The sequence below is a fragment of the Citrus sinensis genome, chromosome 4 (genome assembly GCF_022201045.2).
Source record: "Citrus sinensis cultivar Valencia sweet orange chromosome 4, DVS_A1.0, whole genome shotgun sequence".
In the NCBI taxonomy this organism is placed as follows: domain Eukaryota; kingdom Viridiplantae; phylum Streptophyta; class Magnoliopsida; order Sapindales; family Rutaceae; genus Citrus; species Citrus sinensis.
In genome coordinates, this window is record NC_068559.1 from 15,508,971 (window position 1) to 15,529,958 (window position 20,988).

Here is a 20,988-nt window from a genome sequence, read left to right on the forward strand (position 1 = left end):
TTTGTGGGTTCGTCTTTGATGCCTATTTGATGCTATTGTTATGGTATTGATGCTATTGTTATGGTAAAGAATAGTTGCATTGTCAAAATTTGAGCTTTTCGTGGCATCAATTATCAAATTTTATTTCGCCAAATTGTTTGGTCGAAAAAGACTTAACAGAATTATTTTCATAAACCAATCAAATCGCGTACCCAATTATCCACCGACGTGTAGCCGAGATCTTGCTCCAGTGGTTAAAACTTAGGTGTTAGGTTCGAGTTTCAAGGACTGCGTGAGTTGATAAAATAAATAAAAATTATACGTCAACACGAATTAAATGATTTGAGATACTTGTCTCAAGAAGAGAATAGACTCAAAAACTTGATTTAAAAGAAAGTCTGATACACAAATAAGTTGCTCTTTATTGAGCAAAGGTTGCTTTAACAATAATAATTGTCCCTTTCATTCAATTTATTTACTATTCTTAAAGAGCAGCAGAAGAAGCAGATTAATCTAAAGTCAACTACAATTTTCACACACTTCGAAGTTCAATGCTGATGACCCTCACAAAATGCCAGGGCCAAACTCAAGACTTAATATTAGTCCGGGCTAAACTTTAAAATTTATAATTTGAAGTGAATATAAAAATTTATGAGTAGAAAGAAGTAAAATAAGGGGAGATAACAAAGAATTTTATCCCGATATATATGTATTATAAACAAAAATGATTTTATAAAAATAGTAGAAAACAACAGACAATTCAAATATCAAAACATTAATTTTCAATTATAGAATCTGACATTGCAACCTCTAATAACATGTAATTATATAAGAATTAATAAATTCATTAAGAATTTAAAGCTAAAATAGATCAATACATATAATCAATTAAAAACTGTAAGTAAAACTTTTATGCTTGAAGTCAAGTACTAAATTACTAGGCTTAAATAAATTAAACAATTAAAATTTATTCATTCTTTCAAATTATAAAAGTATTATTAATAAAAAGTTTCAATAATAAACTAAAATCAATTTAGTAAAAATGTATTTGATTATCAATTTAGCAAAAAAGGTATTTGATTGACATTGTTTATTTGTCAGGCACCCTAATCCTCTTTAAAGAACTTGATGTTGATGATTCTTCCATAAAATATTTTCTTGAAATACTCAAATTTTATTTTCTAACTTATCCTCTTAGTTAATGTAATTAATAAATAAAATCTGAATATTCACATAAAAAATTTATGAAAATTTTGATAATTGTTACTATATGTTGTTATTGTAGGTACTTTTAATACTAGTGACAATGTTATATTACATTGACATATTTTTTTGAATTAAACATTTTTAAAAGTAAATTAAAGCAGTAATAATTTTTTTTCTCCCTTATATTTTCTATCTATTCAGTAAATATATAATTTAATTATTTTATAAAGTAAGTTATTAATTTTAATTAAAAATAATATAATTGTATTATGGACATATTTAAAAATAAAATAAAAACTCTATTGTTATATAGAATTGATGAAAACATAAAAGTAATTGAGTTAGGAACATATTTAAATATAAGATAAAAACTCTGATGATACTAAATTGATGAAAACATAAAAGTAATTGAACTAAAAGCATATATGAAAACAAAATCAAATTTATTTTTATTAATTTTTTTTAAAAAATAAGGGGTATAACTGATTCTTTCTTTTAAATAGACCAGTCTAACCCATCTGTAGGTCTGCTACTGCAAAATGTTATTTAATATTTCATCATATAACACTCGCTAATTTAATGTAGGGGGAAGAAGTAATTAATAATAATTTTTAGTTAATAAAGAAGAGAAAGTACAGGAAAAGTTAACAAGTGGCCTTCTAAGGCTCATGTGTTTGCCACGTGGAAATTCTCTTCATGCATGGGTGGTGTTAACTCATAAACAGCAAATGCTTCCGGACAACCCCCACCGAGTTGACACGTCAACTCTATAACCCTAAAACCCTGACTCATTATTAACTCGTGCAAGCAGTCACCGGTCCGTGTCCTCACCTCACTTACTGCCCAAACCACCGTGTGCCTCCCAGTCCCACACACCCTCTTCAAGGTCTTCCCCAACCCCACCATCTCTTCTGGATCATAAAACACGTCACTCATTATCACCATATCAAACTCGCCCAACTCACTGAGTTGACTCAGATCGTCAGAACCCCAAACGAGTTCCCTTACTTCGACTCGGTCTCCCAACCCGTTGGCCTCAACGTTGTTTATCAACCCAGGAAGCAGCGGCTTGACGTCGGTGAGAACAACTCGGGTCGCACCGAGCCGAGCCGCTGTCAGGCCTGGGAGGCCGGCTCCTGCGCCGAGCTCGAGCACGGACTTATTTTGAAAGTCGAAGTGTGTCGACATGAATTGGGCAAGAATCAGAGCGGAGTCCCAGAGCCATGCACCAGTGAGTGGGCGGCCGGTGACTGAGTCGCATAAATTGTCGAGTTCCTGAATTATGATGCTGTTGCTTCCTATCTCGATTTCTCTTGTGCTCATATTTGTTTTTGAAAAACAACTATAATTTGTGCCTTTTATTATGAGACTACATATTAATAAAAACAAAAAACAGTTGATTGATGAAAGCTGTATTTATTCTAACTTTTTAATATGTTCTAGATTCTTTTAATAAGCTTAAGTTGAACGCTTATATTAATCCTCCTATCTAGTACTAGACTTTTTTTTTTCGGGAGGGGGGACAGTACATGCATGTACGCCATACATGTATAAAAAATTAGCATTAGATTAAATGGAGTGGATCCAATAGCTGAGATTCCTTTTAATATTAAATAATAAAATAAAGGAAAGAAATGAAAACCTATAAAACCGGTAATTGAAATTAAAAAAAAAAAAAAAACCTTACCACTCCCTCCCTCATCTCACGTTCACCACTACCTCACCTCACACACGCCAAATGTCTCACCTCTCCCTCACCTCACACAGCCTCACCACCACTACCTCACCATATGTTTTAATATATATATATATATATATATATATATATATATATTGATTCCTTACATCAACACGAGAGAAAAAGGATGTTAGATTCTTACATCCACGGGCCTACAGCCAGATATTAAGCAATTCTTAAGAATAAGAGTTTTACAATGAATTAGATTCTTACATAATTTCATACTCCCGATTATTTTTGTCACCATCTTAGTTGAATCAACTTATTGAACTTACTTAGCAAGCATCAGTCATCTTTTAGTTTACAACCTTAATCTGAAATCCCTTCATTACTGCAAAACAATCTCTTCTCCTAAAGGGATCAATCAACAAACGATGTCTGTCAATAGACTAAGATGAATATAAAATCATAAAGGCTAAACCCTATGAATATTTAGTTGTAGAAGGCAGTATTGAGAATTTGGATGCTGATATGAACTAATGACTTGATGACATGTGGCAAAGAAAGTCAGCTAAATAAAGTCAGCTCGTTTAACCGCATGGCAGTATATCTCTCAAAGGACAGAAGATGAGCACCATGAGGGAAAATACAATTTTCGTTAATACGTCCAACATCAAGGGGTATTATTGAAGCTTAAATTTTGGTGGTTAGAGTTAGTGCATGAACAATACACGCCATCATGAGAAAGAATAAAATATATTTATTTTGGCGAAGAATAATGAGGCGACACCTTAGCTGTCTTTTGCTAGCTCCTAAAAAGCAATAAGACCACAAGGTTAAGAGGCTGCTACGTGGCCAGCTGTGGAGGCAGCTGGAGATTTTCTTTCCTCTCATACTCATTAGTGTCACCATCAAGAAGATGTCAAGAAAATTCACATAAACATGTCACTAGTATCACAAGCTCAATTTATAAGATTAATCCAATTAATACTAGAGCTTTATTGAAGTGTATGGAAGTGCAAACACACACAAAGATTATAATGCAAAACAATAAGCATGCGAATCCAAAATAATACGAGATGCTTACAAATTCTCAACTCAAATGCCTAAGGCCTTTCCAAATAGACAGAATCAATTCAATACTTGAGCCTTTAGTAATGTCCACAATATATAATTCTTTTTTAATAAGTAAGCTACCAGACATAAATAAAATTAAATGCATGATATAGATAATATAAAAACCATAAGCTCTACTTAAAATCAAAGGGTGTAGAACAGAGAGCCTTCGTACTAATTTCAGGGAAAACTTACACATGGCATTATATGCTTCACCAGGATCATCCGGCGAATCATCTAAGGTGCCTATATTTGCAAAAATCTCGAACGATGGGATATTGGATAGTTATCCCAGTTTTCTTTATAGCACGTGACATGACCACAAGTTCTCTATATGTTACAACATCTGATGATTTAGTAACAAATTAGAATTGACCTCAGAAGTATCAATTCGGCCAGGAGTAATAATAGGCCAAAAAATAGTTGCAATATCATCAAATGCACTATCTTTTAAGAATTGTTCTGTTGAAAAGTTAGGATCATGATCTATTTCTTTTGAACATAATTCCCACCTCTATTCAGATTTTTCACTCGAAGAACATTCTTCAATTATGCAAGGTGGGAACCTGAATATCAAAGTTGTCTGCCAAGAACTTTATCTTAAGAGGGATAAAAATTAATATAACCATGATCTAATAGAGATCTGAATTCTTTTAAAACGTAAACTACAAAAAAAAGTGCCTACTATAATAGGCAAAAACTGTTATAGTAGGGGGTGGATGACGGTTGTTCATACCGTCATTGTAGCCAGCATCAAGAATTGATGACAGAACAATACCATTCTTAATCTGTGATAGAAATTACCAGTCACATAGTTGTCATAACTTTATTTAGAGGGGAATATAATAATTTTGAATTTAGCTTTTTCTTTAAAATTTTGCGCGCCATATTTTGAATTTTTGGCGGGAAAATTAAATTTGGCGCGAAATGAAAATTATAATTAAATGATTTTTTTCCATTAATTCGAAATTTGAAATTATAATTAATAAAAAAATAGGTATTTGTTTGCATCATGAAATTATTATCATTTTAATAAAAATCCTGCAATTGATTTATTAGAAAATAATATTTCATAAATTAGCTAATTAATTAGATTATTAAAACTAATATTGCAATTAAAAATTCACTGACAAAGAAAATGAAATGGATAACATTGACTAATTATTGATAATTGTCAGCAAATATAATTTAATCAAATATGAGTGACAAGTCCAACATAAATAGTAGAGTATTGTAACAACATAAAAACTAAATTCCAGCAACATGTACAACACCAATGAACCATGATCAGTTCAATTCTAGTAGCATAAGGAAGCCAACAACAGAGTCATTTCTACCAACATGAAGAAAGCCAGCAACATAGTTCATTTCCAACAATACAAAAGGAAGCCAACAATACTGATCAGACAACACCAGCTGTACCCAAATGTGAAAATCCAACATAAGAAGAACCGAAATGTGTAAAATTACATTAATATCCAGGACCTATTTTCCAAACAAAGAAAAAAACTAGCCAACTCCAGCAGTACCCACCATCTTCATCATATTCCAACAAAGAAGTATAATAAGCTTGATAACTGCACAAGTAAAATATACCTTCATCAAATTCAAAGTCCATGACCACATATAGATTAGAATATTAGGCAATAGAATAATAGCTACTAAATTAATGTATTTCATCAATGAACTCGCAATAACAACATAATAGGTAAAGGTTACCTCACATAACAGCAAGTACTTCAGAAAAATGGTTTGCCCACTCAATACAGATTTCATCTAATTCAGCATCAGAATATGTTGTCTTTCCGTTGAACTATTTATGAAAATTAAAAATTATGTAGTGAAGCTTTGACACAGGACATGTTCTTTTTTATGAAGCAAATTATGATAAAGGAACTCACATTGTTCATTAGTAAAGAGAAGTCATTAATCAAGTCTTTCATGAATCTCATGACGTAAAATCCACACACGACTGAACTTGCTGGTTGTTGCGGGACCTATTCACAATCAGCAATTGCACAAATTATTATAATAACAATTAAGCATGGTAATATATAATTATAATTAAAGTAATAGTTCATACTTTTACAAATCTGACAATCTTATTATAATTCTATTTCTCTTTACCTTCTTGTGCTATAAACATTGTGATAGAGTTGTATACAAAAATAAATTGTAACAAAGTATCTGTAAACTATGTAAAAGTAATTTTATATTGACAATGGTAATCAAAGAAAATGAACATACACATTAATGAGCTCTTTTAAATCATCATCAGGATCTCCCCCCATAAGAATTGAGATAATAAACTTACTTTTTCAACACATCAAAGATGACTAGCACCTAATGATAACTATAACAAAAGAAAGAACATTAAGGTAGCAATTTCAATAAATTAAGGCAAGAAAGGAAATTAATATGAGCTGAAAAGTATTAAAGGAGCATACTAGGGATTATAAGGCATAAAGATGAATTGTCCATTCTTTGTTTTTTTTAATCGATCACAAACTCCACGTGCCCTAAGGTCAAATGATGCAGTAGGATTACGTTCTTCGCCTAGTGAAACCAGACTCGGATGAACGAATCCAAATGGTTTGACTCCTCTTTTCCTAAGGAGAATAGAAGCATACAACATCCTGATAAACAATAGACAAACAATGTTTAAGTCCATTAATTGGAACTCCCATAAAAAGTACACATAAAACTAGAATGATTATAAATCACTTACGCAATATAGACTTCGATTATGTTTACTCCTATAGCATCCATTGACAGAATCGCACTGCAGTATGTCCTATCTCTGTTTTACAGCTTCTGTATGTCCTATCTCTATTATATCATTATGTAGTTCTGTTGATTCAAAGGTCAATTTTTTTTTGTGCCTTGATGTTTAGGGTTGCCATTTTTTTTTCCTTATAACAAATCATCAGGCATCTCCACTGGGATTTCAGTTGGATTCAATCTTAGACTCTTTCTTGGAATGACATAGAGTCTTTTGGCAGGTGTATCTTTGTTTTCGTTTGCTATGTCAGTCACTTTCTTACAGTTTAGTATTGGCAGGTTCCTACCTGTTGTGTTTTTAGGTGTCCCTTGTTTTTTTTTTTTAAATGATCAGGCTACTACGAACATAATTGTTCAGTGTGATTGGCACAAATAGTTCCTAAATACTCTAAATTTATCTTACAAATTAGTGAATAGTATCAAAGAAAATCCAGAAACAACATATGTATAAATAGTAAACTTACAACAAACTAAATCAACAAACAACAAGTAAGAATAGTTAAACTACAACAACCCTTATTCAACAACAACAAGTATATATAGTTAAGTAGAAGAAGTAAAAGAGTGATGATACAACCAAAAACTCTTGTACAAACTGATTTTGCATCAATTCATTGGTTGAATGCAAATACAAAATAATGAAAATAAATCATGTGGGCCAAGAGATATTTAATTTAACCAATTTTATTATGCCACATTAGTTTGTACAAGAGTTTATGGCTATATCATTACTCGAAGTAAAATTGCAACAAACTAAATCTAGAAATAGTAAGTAAAAATAGTAACAAACTGACCTTTGGTGTTTCAGTAGCTGCTTCAACTTTAACAGAGTTTATGCCATCATCTCCAACAACATTATTGTTTTCAACAGGTACGTGAGGGTAGCTGGAACTTGCTATATCTGAATGGCGAGGTATTTTTCTCAGTTCATTTCTCATTTCTTCCAACTGACAATTAGTTGATTCCTTCCATAGACGGTCCTCTCTTTCCCTTTCTCTATCAGCAGGCCTCTGGAAAGTTTGAAAATACATAGACGAGGTTACAAACTTGCCCACTCCTTGCATATGACCACGTCTTGGAGCTTTTCCCAAAGATTGTGCGAGAATATCATTTTTTCGGGATGACCACATCTTCTCTTTCTTAGCTTCCATCTCCAGTTTATCCTACCACATAAACGAATTAAGTAATCACAACAACAAAAATTATAGTAGTAAGAAAAAAATTTCTTACGATTTTTTTAATAACTGGTTCAACATTGGGGTGGTATCCTTTGTTTTTCATTTGCCGAGCTCTGTTCTAAAAAACACTTCTGTCCGCTTCTTCTTCAGTAAGGCCTGTTTTTGAGCACTGTAAAAATGTGAATCATAAAATAAAATGTTAGTAACGATCATTATTTGCACCAACCAAACAATTTTAATAAACAACAGTAAAATGTAAGCAACTAACTCACTGTACATACTACTTCTTGCATTAACCCAACGTAACCTTTTCTACTTAGGTGATGATTAAACTTGTTTTGTGCCCGCCTAAGTTTATTCACACCACTAACTTTTTGCTTAAAACAACAAACATATAATGGATAAACATATAAGGAAAAATGTCATAAGTGAATTAGACACACTCACTTGAAATGTTTTAGATAGTTTTTCTTTCACAAACTTAACCCAACTTTCCTTATCAATAGTGCTGTACCATGCTGATGGCTTGAAAAGCCTTTTACGTTCATTAACAAATGGTAAAACATAGTTCCTCATTAAAGTGTACTTAAAGTTCCGAAATGCAGCTCCGATGGCTTGTAGTACCTGCTTCCTACTTCGAGGATGAACAATGAAGTAGACCTTCAAGTTTCAAAATGAAAATGTGAGAATGAAGATATTTACAATCGTGAAATAAAGTTTATTTCTAATTTCAAATTTTTCCAGCAACAATAAAACTAAACATATCCTCTTAATTTCTTATTTTATATCTTAATAAACTCTCATAGACGTTCCTTCGTATCATTTGGAACCCTACGCCAATCATTGTAAAAGATTAGAATTAATGTACGAGCCAAAACACCCATATACATAGCCAACTCAATGGCTTCTTCACCAACTGGAACACTAAGGCTATTGTATTTGACCATAAACTTTCTACTTCTTTTCATCTTCTTGTTTTGTTCTGACCCAATAGTGCCACCTCTGCTTCGCTCATTGCTCTTAGGTTCATCCTCATTACCATCTCCAAACTCATCAAGATCAGGGACATGATTGGCCATGGGCGTTCCAGGATCATATTCTTCGCAGATAAGTGCCTCATGGTACTCTAATTCCTCACCAACAAATTCATCATTTTGTTCATCTAAAAACTCATCGAAATAAGCATCAAATTGCTCAAGCGAAGAAATCTAAGGGACATTTTTTCCTTTATCCATGATGAATATCACAACTGTAGAACAAAAATCAAATAATGAGAGTATATTAACATATAAAAACTGCCAAAAAATTAAAAATAAAATAATAACAGATAGCATAAAATACTTCTTGTATTAACCGTAACATATATAATTTCTCCCACTCAACAGACTACACATACAAATAAACACAAAAATGATATTCAAGGTCTAATCCAAATTCCCTCCTGGCTGTCTTGTGCGTACATTGCAGCATCATCGTCAACAGAGTTTATGTTATCAACACTTGGAATTCAGTGGTCAACGAAGGGTATTCCACTACATCTTCACTTCTTTGTGTGGGTTTACCTCTTCTAGGCATTTAGCATACAACTGACCACTTCTTATCAAGCTGATCAAATACATAAAAAACTTGGTTGGCTCGAGAAGCTAAAATAAATGGATCAGATTTATGGCTCAATTGTTGCAAGTCTACCAAAGTAAATCCGAGTCTATCATTCATAACTTCACCTCTGGTATGTACCCAATCACACTTTATTATTGGAATTCTAAAGATAACATAATCTAGATCCCAAATCTCTTTAATCACTCCATAGTATGTGATGTTAGAAGTGACAGACATGATTTTTATCTTTTGAACTTGTGACTGAAATTGTTTGTGCAACCAATGACACTCTACTATTTTTAGTAACTCTATTTAAGTCTCGATCTCTTGTAACAAAGTGAAAACCATTTATGTCATAATCAGGATGTTGGCAAACATAAGGACAAGGCCCTTGGGATAACCAACAGATTGTTTGAGTAACATCGTGACCGTTCTCTATCAACACATTTACCTATCATTAATCGACAAGAATATAATGCTAAACAAGCACAAACCAAAACTGAAAGGAAAAATTGAATTAATTATACTTTAGTTCCTTCAAAACCTTATATGTTAGCCAATTCACAAATGTTTGGCTATATTCATCTTGCAACTACTTCTCATTTTTTTGTGGATGAAAAAGTTGTAACCAATCCATATACTCTCTAAAAATCAGTTACAAATTTTTTTTTTTAGGTTCCTAAACTACCAAAACATGACATCAATAAAGTTAAAATAACACAAGTTAGATACCATCACCTTCTATAAGGCTGAACTTCTTTAGTGTTATGCAAAACATACAAGTGTGCTTGATGTAATGAAGTTCGATCAACTTTCTCTGCTGCCAAATCTTCTTCATATGAAATGAGAGAGCCAATTAAATCATCAAGAGGTAAAGTATTTAAATTTTTGGCCTCTTCAATAGTAATTCTTTTAGGTCTCCATTCTTTTGGAAGTGACCTAATGATTTTCTTTACTTTCTCACTATTTGAGAAAGTTTTTCCTAGGGCTCCTAGAGTGTTCACTATGTCCGTAAATCTAGTATACATAGAGCACCCACTCTCATTTTGTTCCATTTGAAACAATTCATATTGTCGAGTGTACTTACTAATTTTAGACTCTTTCACTTGATTAGTCCATTCATAAACAACTTCACGTTTGTACCAAATTTCATTTGCACTTTCCCAACTAGACACTCTATGAAACTCTTTCTTATCTTGTGCACAAAACAAGGCATTCATAGCTTTGGAATTTAGAGATGCTTTTCTCTTTTCCAATTCATTCCATTCCCGTGAAGGTTTTGGAATATCTTCCCCGACTTCATTTTTAGTCAAAGGCATGAATGGACCATCACATACAATTTCCCAAATTTCATAATCTAGTATTTGTAAATAAATTCTCATCCTGGTTTTCCAATACGGGTAGTCATTTTCGTCAAAGAACGGTAGTCTAGTTGTGGACTGTCTTTCCCTAAAAGTTGAGTCATTTTGGGTTGCCATAGATCTTTTACTCTAGACGATTAAGTCCTAACAAGAGAACCAAGCTCTGATACCAAATGAATTCTGGTTATGTAACCCAAGAGGGGGGGGGGGGGGAATTGGATTTCTAAAAATTATTCAATTCTAATGCAAACCTTAATATAAATCTTAAAACGAATTTAAAGCAATGACTAATAAATCAATCACAATATAAAAAGATAAGGGAAGAGAGATTCAAACACGATGATTTTTACGTGGTTCAGCCAACCTCGCGTACGTCCACGCCTCCAAGCTTTCCGGGCTTGAGGATTCAACTAAACAAGCCTCCATGGCTTCAAATGCTTACAATTGACTTCCAAGTTGTCAATAAACCTTTACAATAAGAGATTATCCTCAATCTCTTAACCCAAGTGCATCGCAACACTTACAATCACTCAAAACAAAAGATTACAAATTATTTTTCTCACACAATATTTAAGATTACAAATCAATGGCCAATGTGTGAATAGATGAAGAATGAATGTGTTTAAAGCTCTTTGAAGATTGTATTATTGAATATAAGCTCAATGATAATGTTGTGATCAACCTTTGTTTGAACTTGAATGAGCTTATTTATAGTTGGAGCCAAAAATTAGCCGTTACAGACTGTCTGCCCTCAAACGGTTCACCGTTTATCCTTTAATGGTTAACCGTTTATTCTGGTCAAAGTTACCGTTGGGCCAAATTTCAAATAAACGGTTTGCCGTTTAGGCTTACCCTTTCACTATTAAATTTCAGAGACCTGCAAGATAAACTTCAGCTATCCATTTTCACTAAACGGTTAAAGATTAGCAGGAAATGGCATTCTAGAATTTATCGGTTAGCCGTTTGTTATTAACGGTTCGCCGTTTATTTCCAGTAACCTGCAAAACACATTAGCCTTATCCATTTGTCGTAATCGGTTAGAGCTTAATCAATTTGTTACTCTCTGGATTTAATCGGTTAATCATTTCAAAATAAATGGTGAACCGTTTATTTCCAGAATCACAGTTTTAGCCAAAAATTGCAGGAAGTTATTTTCCAATTGAAGTTTAATAGATATCCATCTTTCATGAACATAATTTAGAAAGATTATAAGGCTTTCTTTTGTTAATGAATAGCTCCAACAAAAAATATTTAAAGTTTGTGATCATCAAAATCAATATTGTGAACATATACTTGTTAACATTCTCCTTCTTTTTGATGATGACAAACTTCATTCAATATTATGCATCTTATGTTCCCCCTTAATATGTGCTCCCCCTAAATGTATGGCCAATTAAAAATACATGTCCAATAAACAGATTGTACATGAGCTACAGATTATACATGAGCATTAATCTCTCCCCCTTCATCATCAAAAAGAAAAGAGAGAAAAGAAAAACGTAAATCATAGAATTGAGAAAGAAATTACCCAAATCAAGCGAGCAAAACATTTTGGCAGAGGTTCCCTGTAAAATGAGACAAATCCTCAAATACGAAATAAGATCAAAACACTTCCAAATATGCTAAACAAGTCTCCATATACCAACAACTCCATCATCCAACATATAGTCATCCAATATCAATAACATCACAAAAAAAATCTATCATCAAAATCATAGAAAAGTAGTAAAGTATACCAAATCAAAATATAAAGAGCAACACACAAATAAACATAAGATGAAATGTATGTGCGAATATGATAGTCAGAAACTAAGAAGGAGGCTATGAAGAGGTTCTACCAGGGTTATATCCAAAATATCCAAGAAGACGGCGTTGAGCAGTAATGATCTCATAGTGCTGATCGATACTTTGCTCCTGAAAAGTCTGAAACTGAGAGCGGAGCTACTGCTGATCTTGTGAGAGAGAGTCCAATCTATCTAGAATTAGTTGCTACCTCTCGAAAATCCTGCGAACATCATTAGCTAACTGCTTCAAAATGTCCGATGCTGGGGGCTCAGCAGAAGTACGAGGATGTTCAGGAACAAAAGATGGCTCGAGAGCGGTAGGCTGCTCAGGAGCTAGAGGCGGCTCAGAAGTGGAGGGAATATTAGTGTCCATCTCACGCTCCTCAGTGTCAGAGTCAGCTGGAGGTTGGGGGACAGAACGACGGCGCGAAGGTGGGGGATGAGCTCCTAGTCTAAAATCCAGAAGCTGATCGGGAGAATAAACATCGTTGAGCATCCAATCATCCTCTGGAGCAATCAAAGTATCCCGGGTTTTAGAGGTGGCAGTCTTGATCCATTTGCCATTCCTTCTAGAGAATCCAATGTTAGTCATGGCCTCTGGGCCAATCCATTTGGTCTCCGTATAACCTGCATCCCGAAGAGGCACCTCAAAGTGCCGCAGTATCTTAGAAATTATGCTGCCATAGGGAAGCAAGCAGTGGTTAACAGTGAGAGTACTCAGTATGTGCCTTAAAATAACATAGCCAAGGTTAATGGGTCGTCCTGAAATAAGGCTATCTAATAAGCCAACGTCTAACCTCGTGACCTCATCCAAGTAACCCTTCCTGGGTGTAATGATATGCTGTAAAATCGTGTGGAGGATGCGAACTTGAAGAGGTAATAGTTGAGACCGAAAATGTAAATTACAAATGTCATTAGTCAAGCCTCGACGGTGACAAATATTTTGGACACCACGATGATGAGAAAAGCTACTAAATAAGAGGGCTTTCCTGGCTGTATAAATCCTGTGTCCATCATCAGAAATCCCTAGAATATTGGTCAAGAGCTCAACATCAATCTCAATAGGAACACCCCAACTTAAGTAACTATTCTGTCTAATCGAGTTTCAGAAATTTCTATGTTTGAATAGAAAACTATGTTTGAATAGAAAACACGGACTAAATTTGGATATACTCGATCATCAAAATCAATGGCAGACTCCCAAGGTCGAAGCATATTTCTAACACTTCTATCACACATGATTAAATCCTTAAAATCTTTTATGTCAACATAGTAAGAATCTAATACCTTTCGGCCCATAAAGCGATCCTCGAAGCGCTTGTACAATGGTGCTGTGGGAAGATGAAGTCTTTCGAATTCAGATGTCTCCCGTGGTGGAATGAGAGTTCTTTGAGGTGTAGCTTTCCTCATTCGAGTGGAACGGGTGGAGGTAACCATGGTGATGACCAGTGACAGTAATGAATTTTTGAGGAAAGTAAATTTGGAAGAAAAGTAATCGATTATTGAGTCAAGAGTGAGTAAAGGATGTGAAATTATGGCTCAATTTGGTTGAGGCAGGGCAAAATTTCGGTCAAAATAGAGAAAATCTGTTCGGTTGCCTTTAGGGTTTGGATTTGGGATTTTTGGATTTTGGGCTTGATTTGAAGATTTTAATCGCTGAGAGTGTTCTAAAGATGAAGCAGAATAAATTTAGCAGTGTGATTTTGCAAGAAAATGAAGAAAAATGAAGGATTGAAGAAGGAGAAAGCTTTGACTACGCAACAATGGCTGAAACGGTAAGAGGGTAGATGAAGAAGGAGAAGAAACCCTTGGAATAATTTTATATTTCACAAAAACGGCGAACCGTTTATTTAAACGTTGAGGGAGTAACTTCCAGAGGGTAATTAATAGAAAAACGGTGAAAGGTTATTCTATTAACTATTGAGGGGTAACTTCCAGTGAGCTCTCTATTAGGGGTGGGCAAAAAAACCGTAGTGTTAAAAAAACCGAACCGAACCGACAGTTTTTCTAATTCGGTTCGGTTTTTATTTTTAAAAAAAACTGAATATACCGTTTGTAAAAAAAATCGAAATGTCGGTTCGGTATTCGGTTCACTTAGCTGAACCGAAAAACTGAATTATTTTTTGATTTTATTCAAATCAAACATGTGTTCTTTCTCTTTATAACATTATGATTATGTTTATATAGATGGAGTATTGGAGTTTGGTTATGTATTTTGAAATTTTAATATTTCATATTTTGGGAGTATCTTATTAATAGTTAGTAAGATATTAGTGATAAAATGTGTTTTGAATACTTTGTATTTATTGTTAATATTTGTAATAAAATTAGGATAAATTAATTGTTGAAAAAAATTATTATATTCATGAGGCCCAATGGGCTAAAAATTTAAAAATTCAAAATAGGCCCAGAACTGAAAAAACCGAACCGAACCGAACCGATCCGAAAAGAACCGTTTGAGTTCGGTTCTTTTTATAAAATAACCGATTTAAATCGGTTCTACTTAATTTCGAACCGAACCGAACCGAACCGTGCCCACCCCTACTCTCTGTCTTTAAACGGTTTACCGATTGCATCAAACGGTAAAAGGGTAAATGGCAAACATCATATTTTGGTTCTGGAATTAAACGATACATCATTTATTGAGAAACAGTTATCCGTTTATTTTATCTACAATTTCACACATTTGATTTAATTTTTGGCCAGTAAATAATACATTCCAAGATCATTTAATTGATCTAAAAATATTTTATAAGCCATTTTAATGCATGACTCATGAACTTACATGTATTCAAACAATCAATTCAAATAAACATTTAAGAATTAATAAAGCAAAAACATCACTTGTTTATCATGCTTAAGCATTTAATAACTATTAAATCATCAAATCATCAATCATTCAATTAATTCAATAGACTTAATATTATGAATAGAAATGTTAATGCGAAAATTTCATCATCCCAAGTTCATGTCGAATTTTCAAAAATTATTCTTCACCAAGAGGTTTGATAAAAATATCGGCAAGTTCTTTTTTTGTAGAAATAAACTCTAGTGCAATATCTCCCTTTTGAACATGATCTCTCAAGAAATGATGTCTTATTTCTATATGCTTGGTTCTAGAGTGTTGAATGGGATTCTTTGAAAGATTTATAGCACTAGTATTATCACACTTAATAAGAATTTATTCAAGGTTAATGCCATAGTCTCTAAGTGTTTGTTTCATCCAAAGAGCTTGTGCACAACAACTTCTTGCAGCTATATATTCAGCCTCGGTAGTTGAAAGTGCAACAGAATTTTGTTTCTTGCTAAACCATGAAACAAGTGAGTGACCTAGAATATGACAAGTTCCACTAGTGCTTTTCCTATCAACTTTATAACCGACAAAATTCGCATCCGAATAGCATGTTAAATCTATATGAGTTTCTCTAGGATACCAAAGGCCGAGATCTATAGTTCTACTTAAATAGCGAAAAATTTGTTTTACAGCAAGTAAATGGGATTCCTTGGGACATGATTGAAATCTTACGCACAAACAAACACTAAACATGATATCGAGTCTACTTGCAGTTAAATAAAGTAAAGATCCGATCATATCTCGATACATTTTGATATCCACTTCTTTGCCTTTTTCATCTTTGTCAAGCTTGGTTGTTGTGCTCATCGGAGTATTTTTGGTCTTTGAGTCATCAATGCCGAATCTCTTGAGTAGATCTTTCACATACTTGGCTTGATTTATGAAAATTCCTTCCTCATTTTGTTTTATTTGCAACCTAAGGAAGTACTTCAACTCTCCCATAATACTCATTTCAAATTCATTACTCATACAAGATGAAAATTCTTTACACAACAATTCATTAGTAGAACAAAAAATAATATCATCAACATAAATTTGAACAACAAGTATATCTTTGTTCTTATTCTTAACAAAGAGAGTAGTATCTGCTTTTCCCATTGAAAAATCATTATCTAACAAGAAATTTTTAAGCCTATCATACTATGCTTTAGGTGCTTGTTTTAATCCATACAAAACTTTAAACAACTTATAAACATGATTTGAAAATTTTTCATTTTCAAAACCAAGGGGTTGTTTTACATACACTTCTTCCATAATATAACTATTTAAGAAAGCACTTTTCACATCCATTTGAAATAAGATGAAATCTTTATGGCATGCAAATGCCAACAACATCCTAATTGGTTCTAGTCTAGCTACGGGTGCAAATGTTTCATCAAAATCAATTCCTTCTTTTTGGTTGTAACCTTGAGCCATTAATATAGCTTTATTCCTTACAACCACACCGGATTCATCAATCTTATTTCTAAATAGTCATTTAGTACCTATGACGGATTGATGTTCCGGTTTAGGAACTAATTCCCATACATTATTTTTCTCAAATTGATTTAACTCCTCTTGCATTGCCATAATCCAAGATTCATCATTTTCAGCATCCACAAAGGATTTTGGTTCAATTTGAGAAATAAATGCAGCATGCTCACAAGTATTTCTAAATGATGATCTAGTAGTTATGCCACGTGAGGGATCTCCTAAAATTGCATCCCTAGGGTGAGAAGAAACATACCTCCACTCCTTGGGGAGTGTTTGAGAAGTACCTTTATGTTGCTTCATGTTTGTTTGTTCTTCTTGTCCATTCTCTTGATTTCTTTGTGCTGCATTCTCGTATTTATCCTTTGATGATTCTTCTTGTAACTCTCTATCTGCATTATCATAAATAATTAATTTCTCCATAGTGGAGGGGTTAGACTCATCAAATGTAACATGCATAGACTCTTCCACAACCAAAGTTCTTTTATTATACACTCTATAAGCTTTGCTTGTGCTTGAATATCCAAGAAAAATACCAACATCAGATTTTGAATCAAATTTACTAACATTATCTTTTGTATTCAAAATAAAACATGTGCATCCAAAAACTTTGAAATAGCCAATGTTGGGTTTTCTATTGAGTTGAGGTCTAATTAACACCCTATTTAAAACGTAACAAGCGGTGTTAACGGCTTCGGCCTAAAATTATTTTGGTAAATTATTCTCATTCAATATAGTCCTAGTCATTTCTTGAATAGACCTATTCTTTCTCTCAACAACTCCATTTTGTTGTGGAGTCTTAGGTGATGAAAATTGATGCTCAATGCCAAAATCATTACAAAGATTTTCAAATGCATGATTTTCAAATTCTCCACCATGATCACTTCTAATACAAGTAATAGAATAACCTTTTTTATTTTGAACCTTTTTATAGAAAATTCTAAAAGCATAAAAGACATCATCTTTATTAGCTAAGAACAAGACCCATGTGTATCTAGAATAATCATCCAAAATCACAAATGCATAATATTTGCCATTTAAACTAGCATACCTAGAAGGTCTAAATAAATCCATGTGAAGAAGTTGAAGTGGTTTTGAAGTGGAAATATGATTTTTGTTTTTAAATGATGTTTTGATTTGTTTTCCAAATTGATAAGTTTCACAAATTCTATTATTTTGAAAACCGATTTTTGGAAGATGATAACTCTAGGAAATGAGAGTTATTACATCAATTCTAGAGTTAAATCAAGATCATTTAGAGAGCAAGTAAGGTGTTTTTATTATATTTTGGTTACCTTTTGTATAAACATTCATTTTAGTTGGGTTTTAATAAGTTTTGTTTAAATCAAGTAATTTGTTCTAAAAACAGGTGCATAATTGTAGGTTTTAAATTCATAAGGGGATGCTGAGACATTAGATGAGCAAGAGGAGGAAAGAAGATGGCCACAAAAGAAGACAAGCACAATCGAGAATAATGATGTGCTATTGTGGATGCTAGAGCAACCAGTACTGCAGCAATCAGAGAGTAATGCGGGAGAAAGCTTAAAGCGTGGGTCAGCCATAAAATCGTGATCTGCATGTTTCCTAATTTAAACGCATGCACGCGCATGGACTTTGGGTCTTTTTACCCTAATTTGCTATATAAAAGGAGGCGTGCACCACATAGATAGGCGGCAAGGAATTATCATAAAAAATAATTAAAAAGGCAAGAAGAAGGAGATCAAGATTTAGGAGTGCTATTCGGAAACAAAGAAAAGAATCGTGCATAATTATTTCTCTTTCATCGTGCTCAACTTATATTTTCTCTTCTTCTTTAAATTGTTTGGATGTATTCTGAGGTCAATATATTTGTGTTTATTTTTCTCATCCAAATTATGAACTAAATTTATTTGTGGTTGAGTGACAAATAATCCAATGGGTTCTTGACTGTTCTTTTATGTTGTTATGGTAATGCTGTAGCATTATACTCTAGTAGTTTTTATAAATACAACTGTTATTTCGGTTGACCACCCATTTAATAGTTTCAGTTAAGATAGAGCAGCAAAATGACATGTCTTAGCAGACATTATTAGAGTATTACTTGTTCTTAAGTCAAGTTTCCTGGATTAGGTTACCTTAAATCCCATAAGGGCAATACTTGAAGTTAAGATTTGTGACACTCTAGACATAGGTGTTCACCTTGTAGGGTGGAGAGATTAAATGTTATAATGCCGTACCATAAATATATGAGCAACTGGTCATTGTTAGTAGATTTAAAGGTATGAGATTTCTAACATGCGATAGCTGCGGATGCAGATTTATTCTACCTATTGCTGCAGTATTTATTGTAACAACTGGTGCTAATTTGGTAAACAACAGTCACCCCATTAGGAGAGTTTGATCATTCAACTACTATATTCTTAATTGAATCTTAGACACATTTAACTTAGTTTATTTGATTACAGTATTGTTTTATTTCCATCTCTCACAATTATTAGTTGCGATAGAATTATTTGACAATTGTTTGTTTCGGTCTTTAGTTGATTTGCACTATTGTGATTGCTTTAGCATTTTGAGTAACATCAATCCCTGTGGAGACGATCTTGAAATACTCATCACTTTATTACTTGTTGTATACACTTGCACATTGGCATTGAGAATAGTTGATTACAGAAATCAATCAACAAGTTTTTGGCGCCGTTGCCGGAGATTGATTGTTTATTTTTTAAGTGTGAAGTAAATCTTGATAGCGCCAAATTTGATTTGATTTATTCTATTTATTGGCAAATCGGTACATGCATGCGTAAAGACAGATATGTCGCATTCCAATTCGATCATGAGATTGAAAGGACTGTCAGGAGACTACGGAGAGAACAAAAAAATTCAGAAAGTGCTTCAAGCATGAATAATTTACAGGATGCGCAAAATTTGAATCCTCACGGGCCCTTACAACCAGTCAACATTCAAGAAGAGCAGAATGAACATGCCAATTGGAGACAGCCAGGCAACAACAATATTATTTACATGGCTGATGACAGAGACAGAGCTATAAGAGATTACGCTATACTAACCCCGCAAGTTGTACACCCTGGGATCATTAGACCTGAGGTAGAAGCAGCAATTTTTGAGTTGAAACCAGTGATGTTTCAAATGTTACAAACAGTGGGACAATTCAATGGATTGCCTAATAAAGATCCTCATCTCTATCTTAAATTGTTCTTGGAAGTAAGTGATACTTTCAAGATTGCTGGAGCAGCATAAGATGCCTTAAGGGTGAGGCTCTTCCCTTATTCCTTAAGAGATCGAGCAAGAGCATGGTTAAATTCGTTACCCTCTGATTCCATCACTACATGGAATGAATTGGCTGATGAGTTCCTAATGAAATATTTCCCACCAATAAAAAATGCAAAACTGCGGAATAAGATTACTTCCTTCCATCAACTTGAAGATGAAAGTTTGTACGCGGACTGGGAAAGATTCAAGGAATTGCTCAGAAGGTGTCCTCATCATGGTATCCCTTGTTGGATTCAATTGTAAACTTTCTACAATGGGTCGAATCCGAGTACAAGGTTAATGGTGGATGCTTCAGCAAATGGAGCTCTGTTATCCAAATCTTACACTGAAGCTTATGAAATTCTGGAAAGAATTGCCAACAATAATTACTAGTAGCCTTCAGCCAGGCAACCAGCAGTAAAATGATCAGCAGGGGTACATAACATTGATGCAATTACAGCCTTATCAGTACAAGTAACCTCATTGACTAACATGGTAAAAGTCATGACAGCTACTCCAGCAACAGTAAAGCAAGTTACTGAACTTTCTTGTGTCATTGTGGTGAAGAACATGATTTTGATAATTGTCCTAGAAATCCAACTTTAGTAAACTATGTGGGTAACTTCAATCGACAACCTTAGAACAACCCATATTCAAATACTTACAACCCAGGCTGGAAACAACACCCAAATTTCTCATGGAGCAGTCAGAATCAAAATGCTCCAGCATT

General features: G+C 33.6%; 1 protein-coding gene and 1 non-coding gene across 2 annotated transcripts; both read right to left on the bottom strand.

Annotated features, from left to right (window-relative positions):
* Positions 1-1,851: 1,851 nt before the first annotated feature.
* Positions 1,852-2,508, bottom strand: LOC107177887 (uncharacterized). Its single transcript, XM_015532411.2, has one exon. It carries the CDS (start codon positions 2,506-2,508, stop codon positions 1,852-1,854), a length of 657 nt encoding a protein of 218 aa, XP_015387897.1.
* A 17,885-nt stretch (positions 2,509-20,393) lies between these two features.
* On the bottom strand, positions 20,394-20,500 carry LOC127902025 (small nucleolar RNA R71). Its single transcript, XR_008054430.1, has one exon. It is a non-coding gene; the product is annotated as a small nucleolar RNA R71 (small nucleolar RNA).
* Positions 20,501-20,988: the final 488 nt, after the last annotated feature.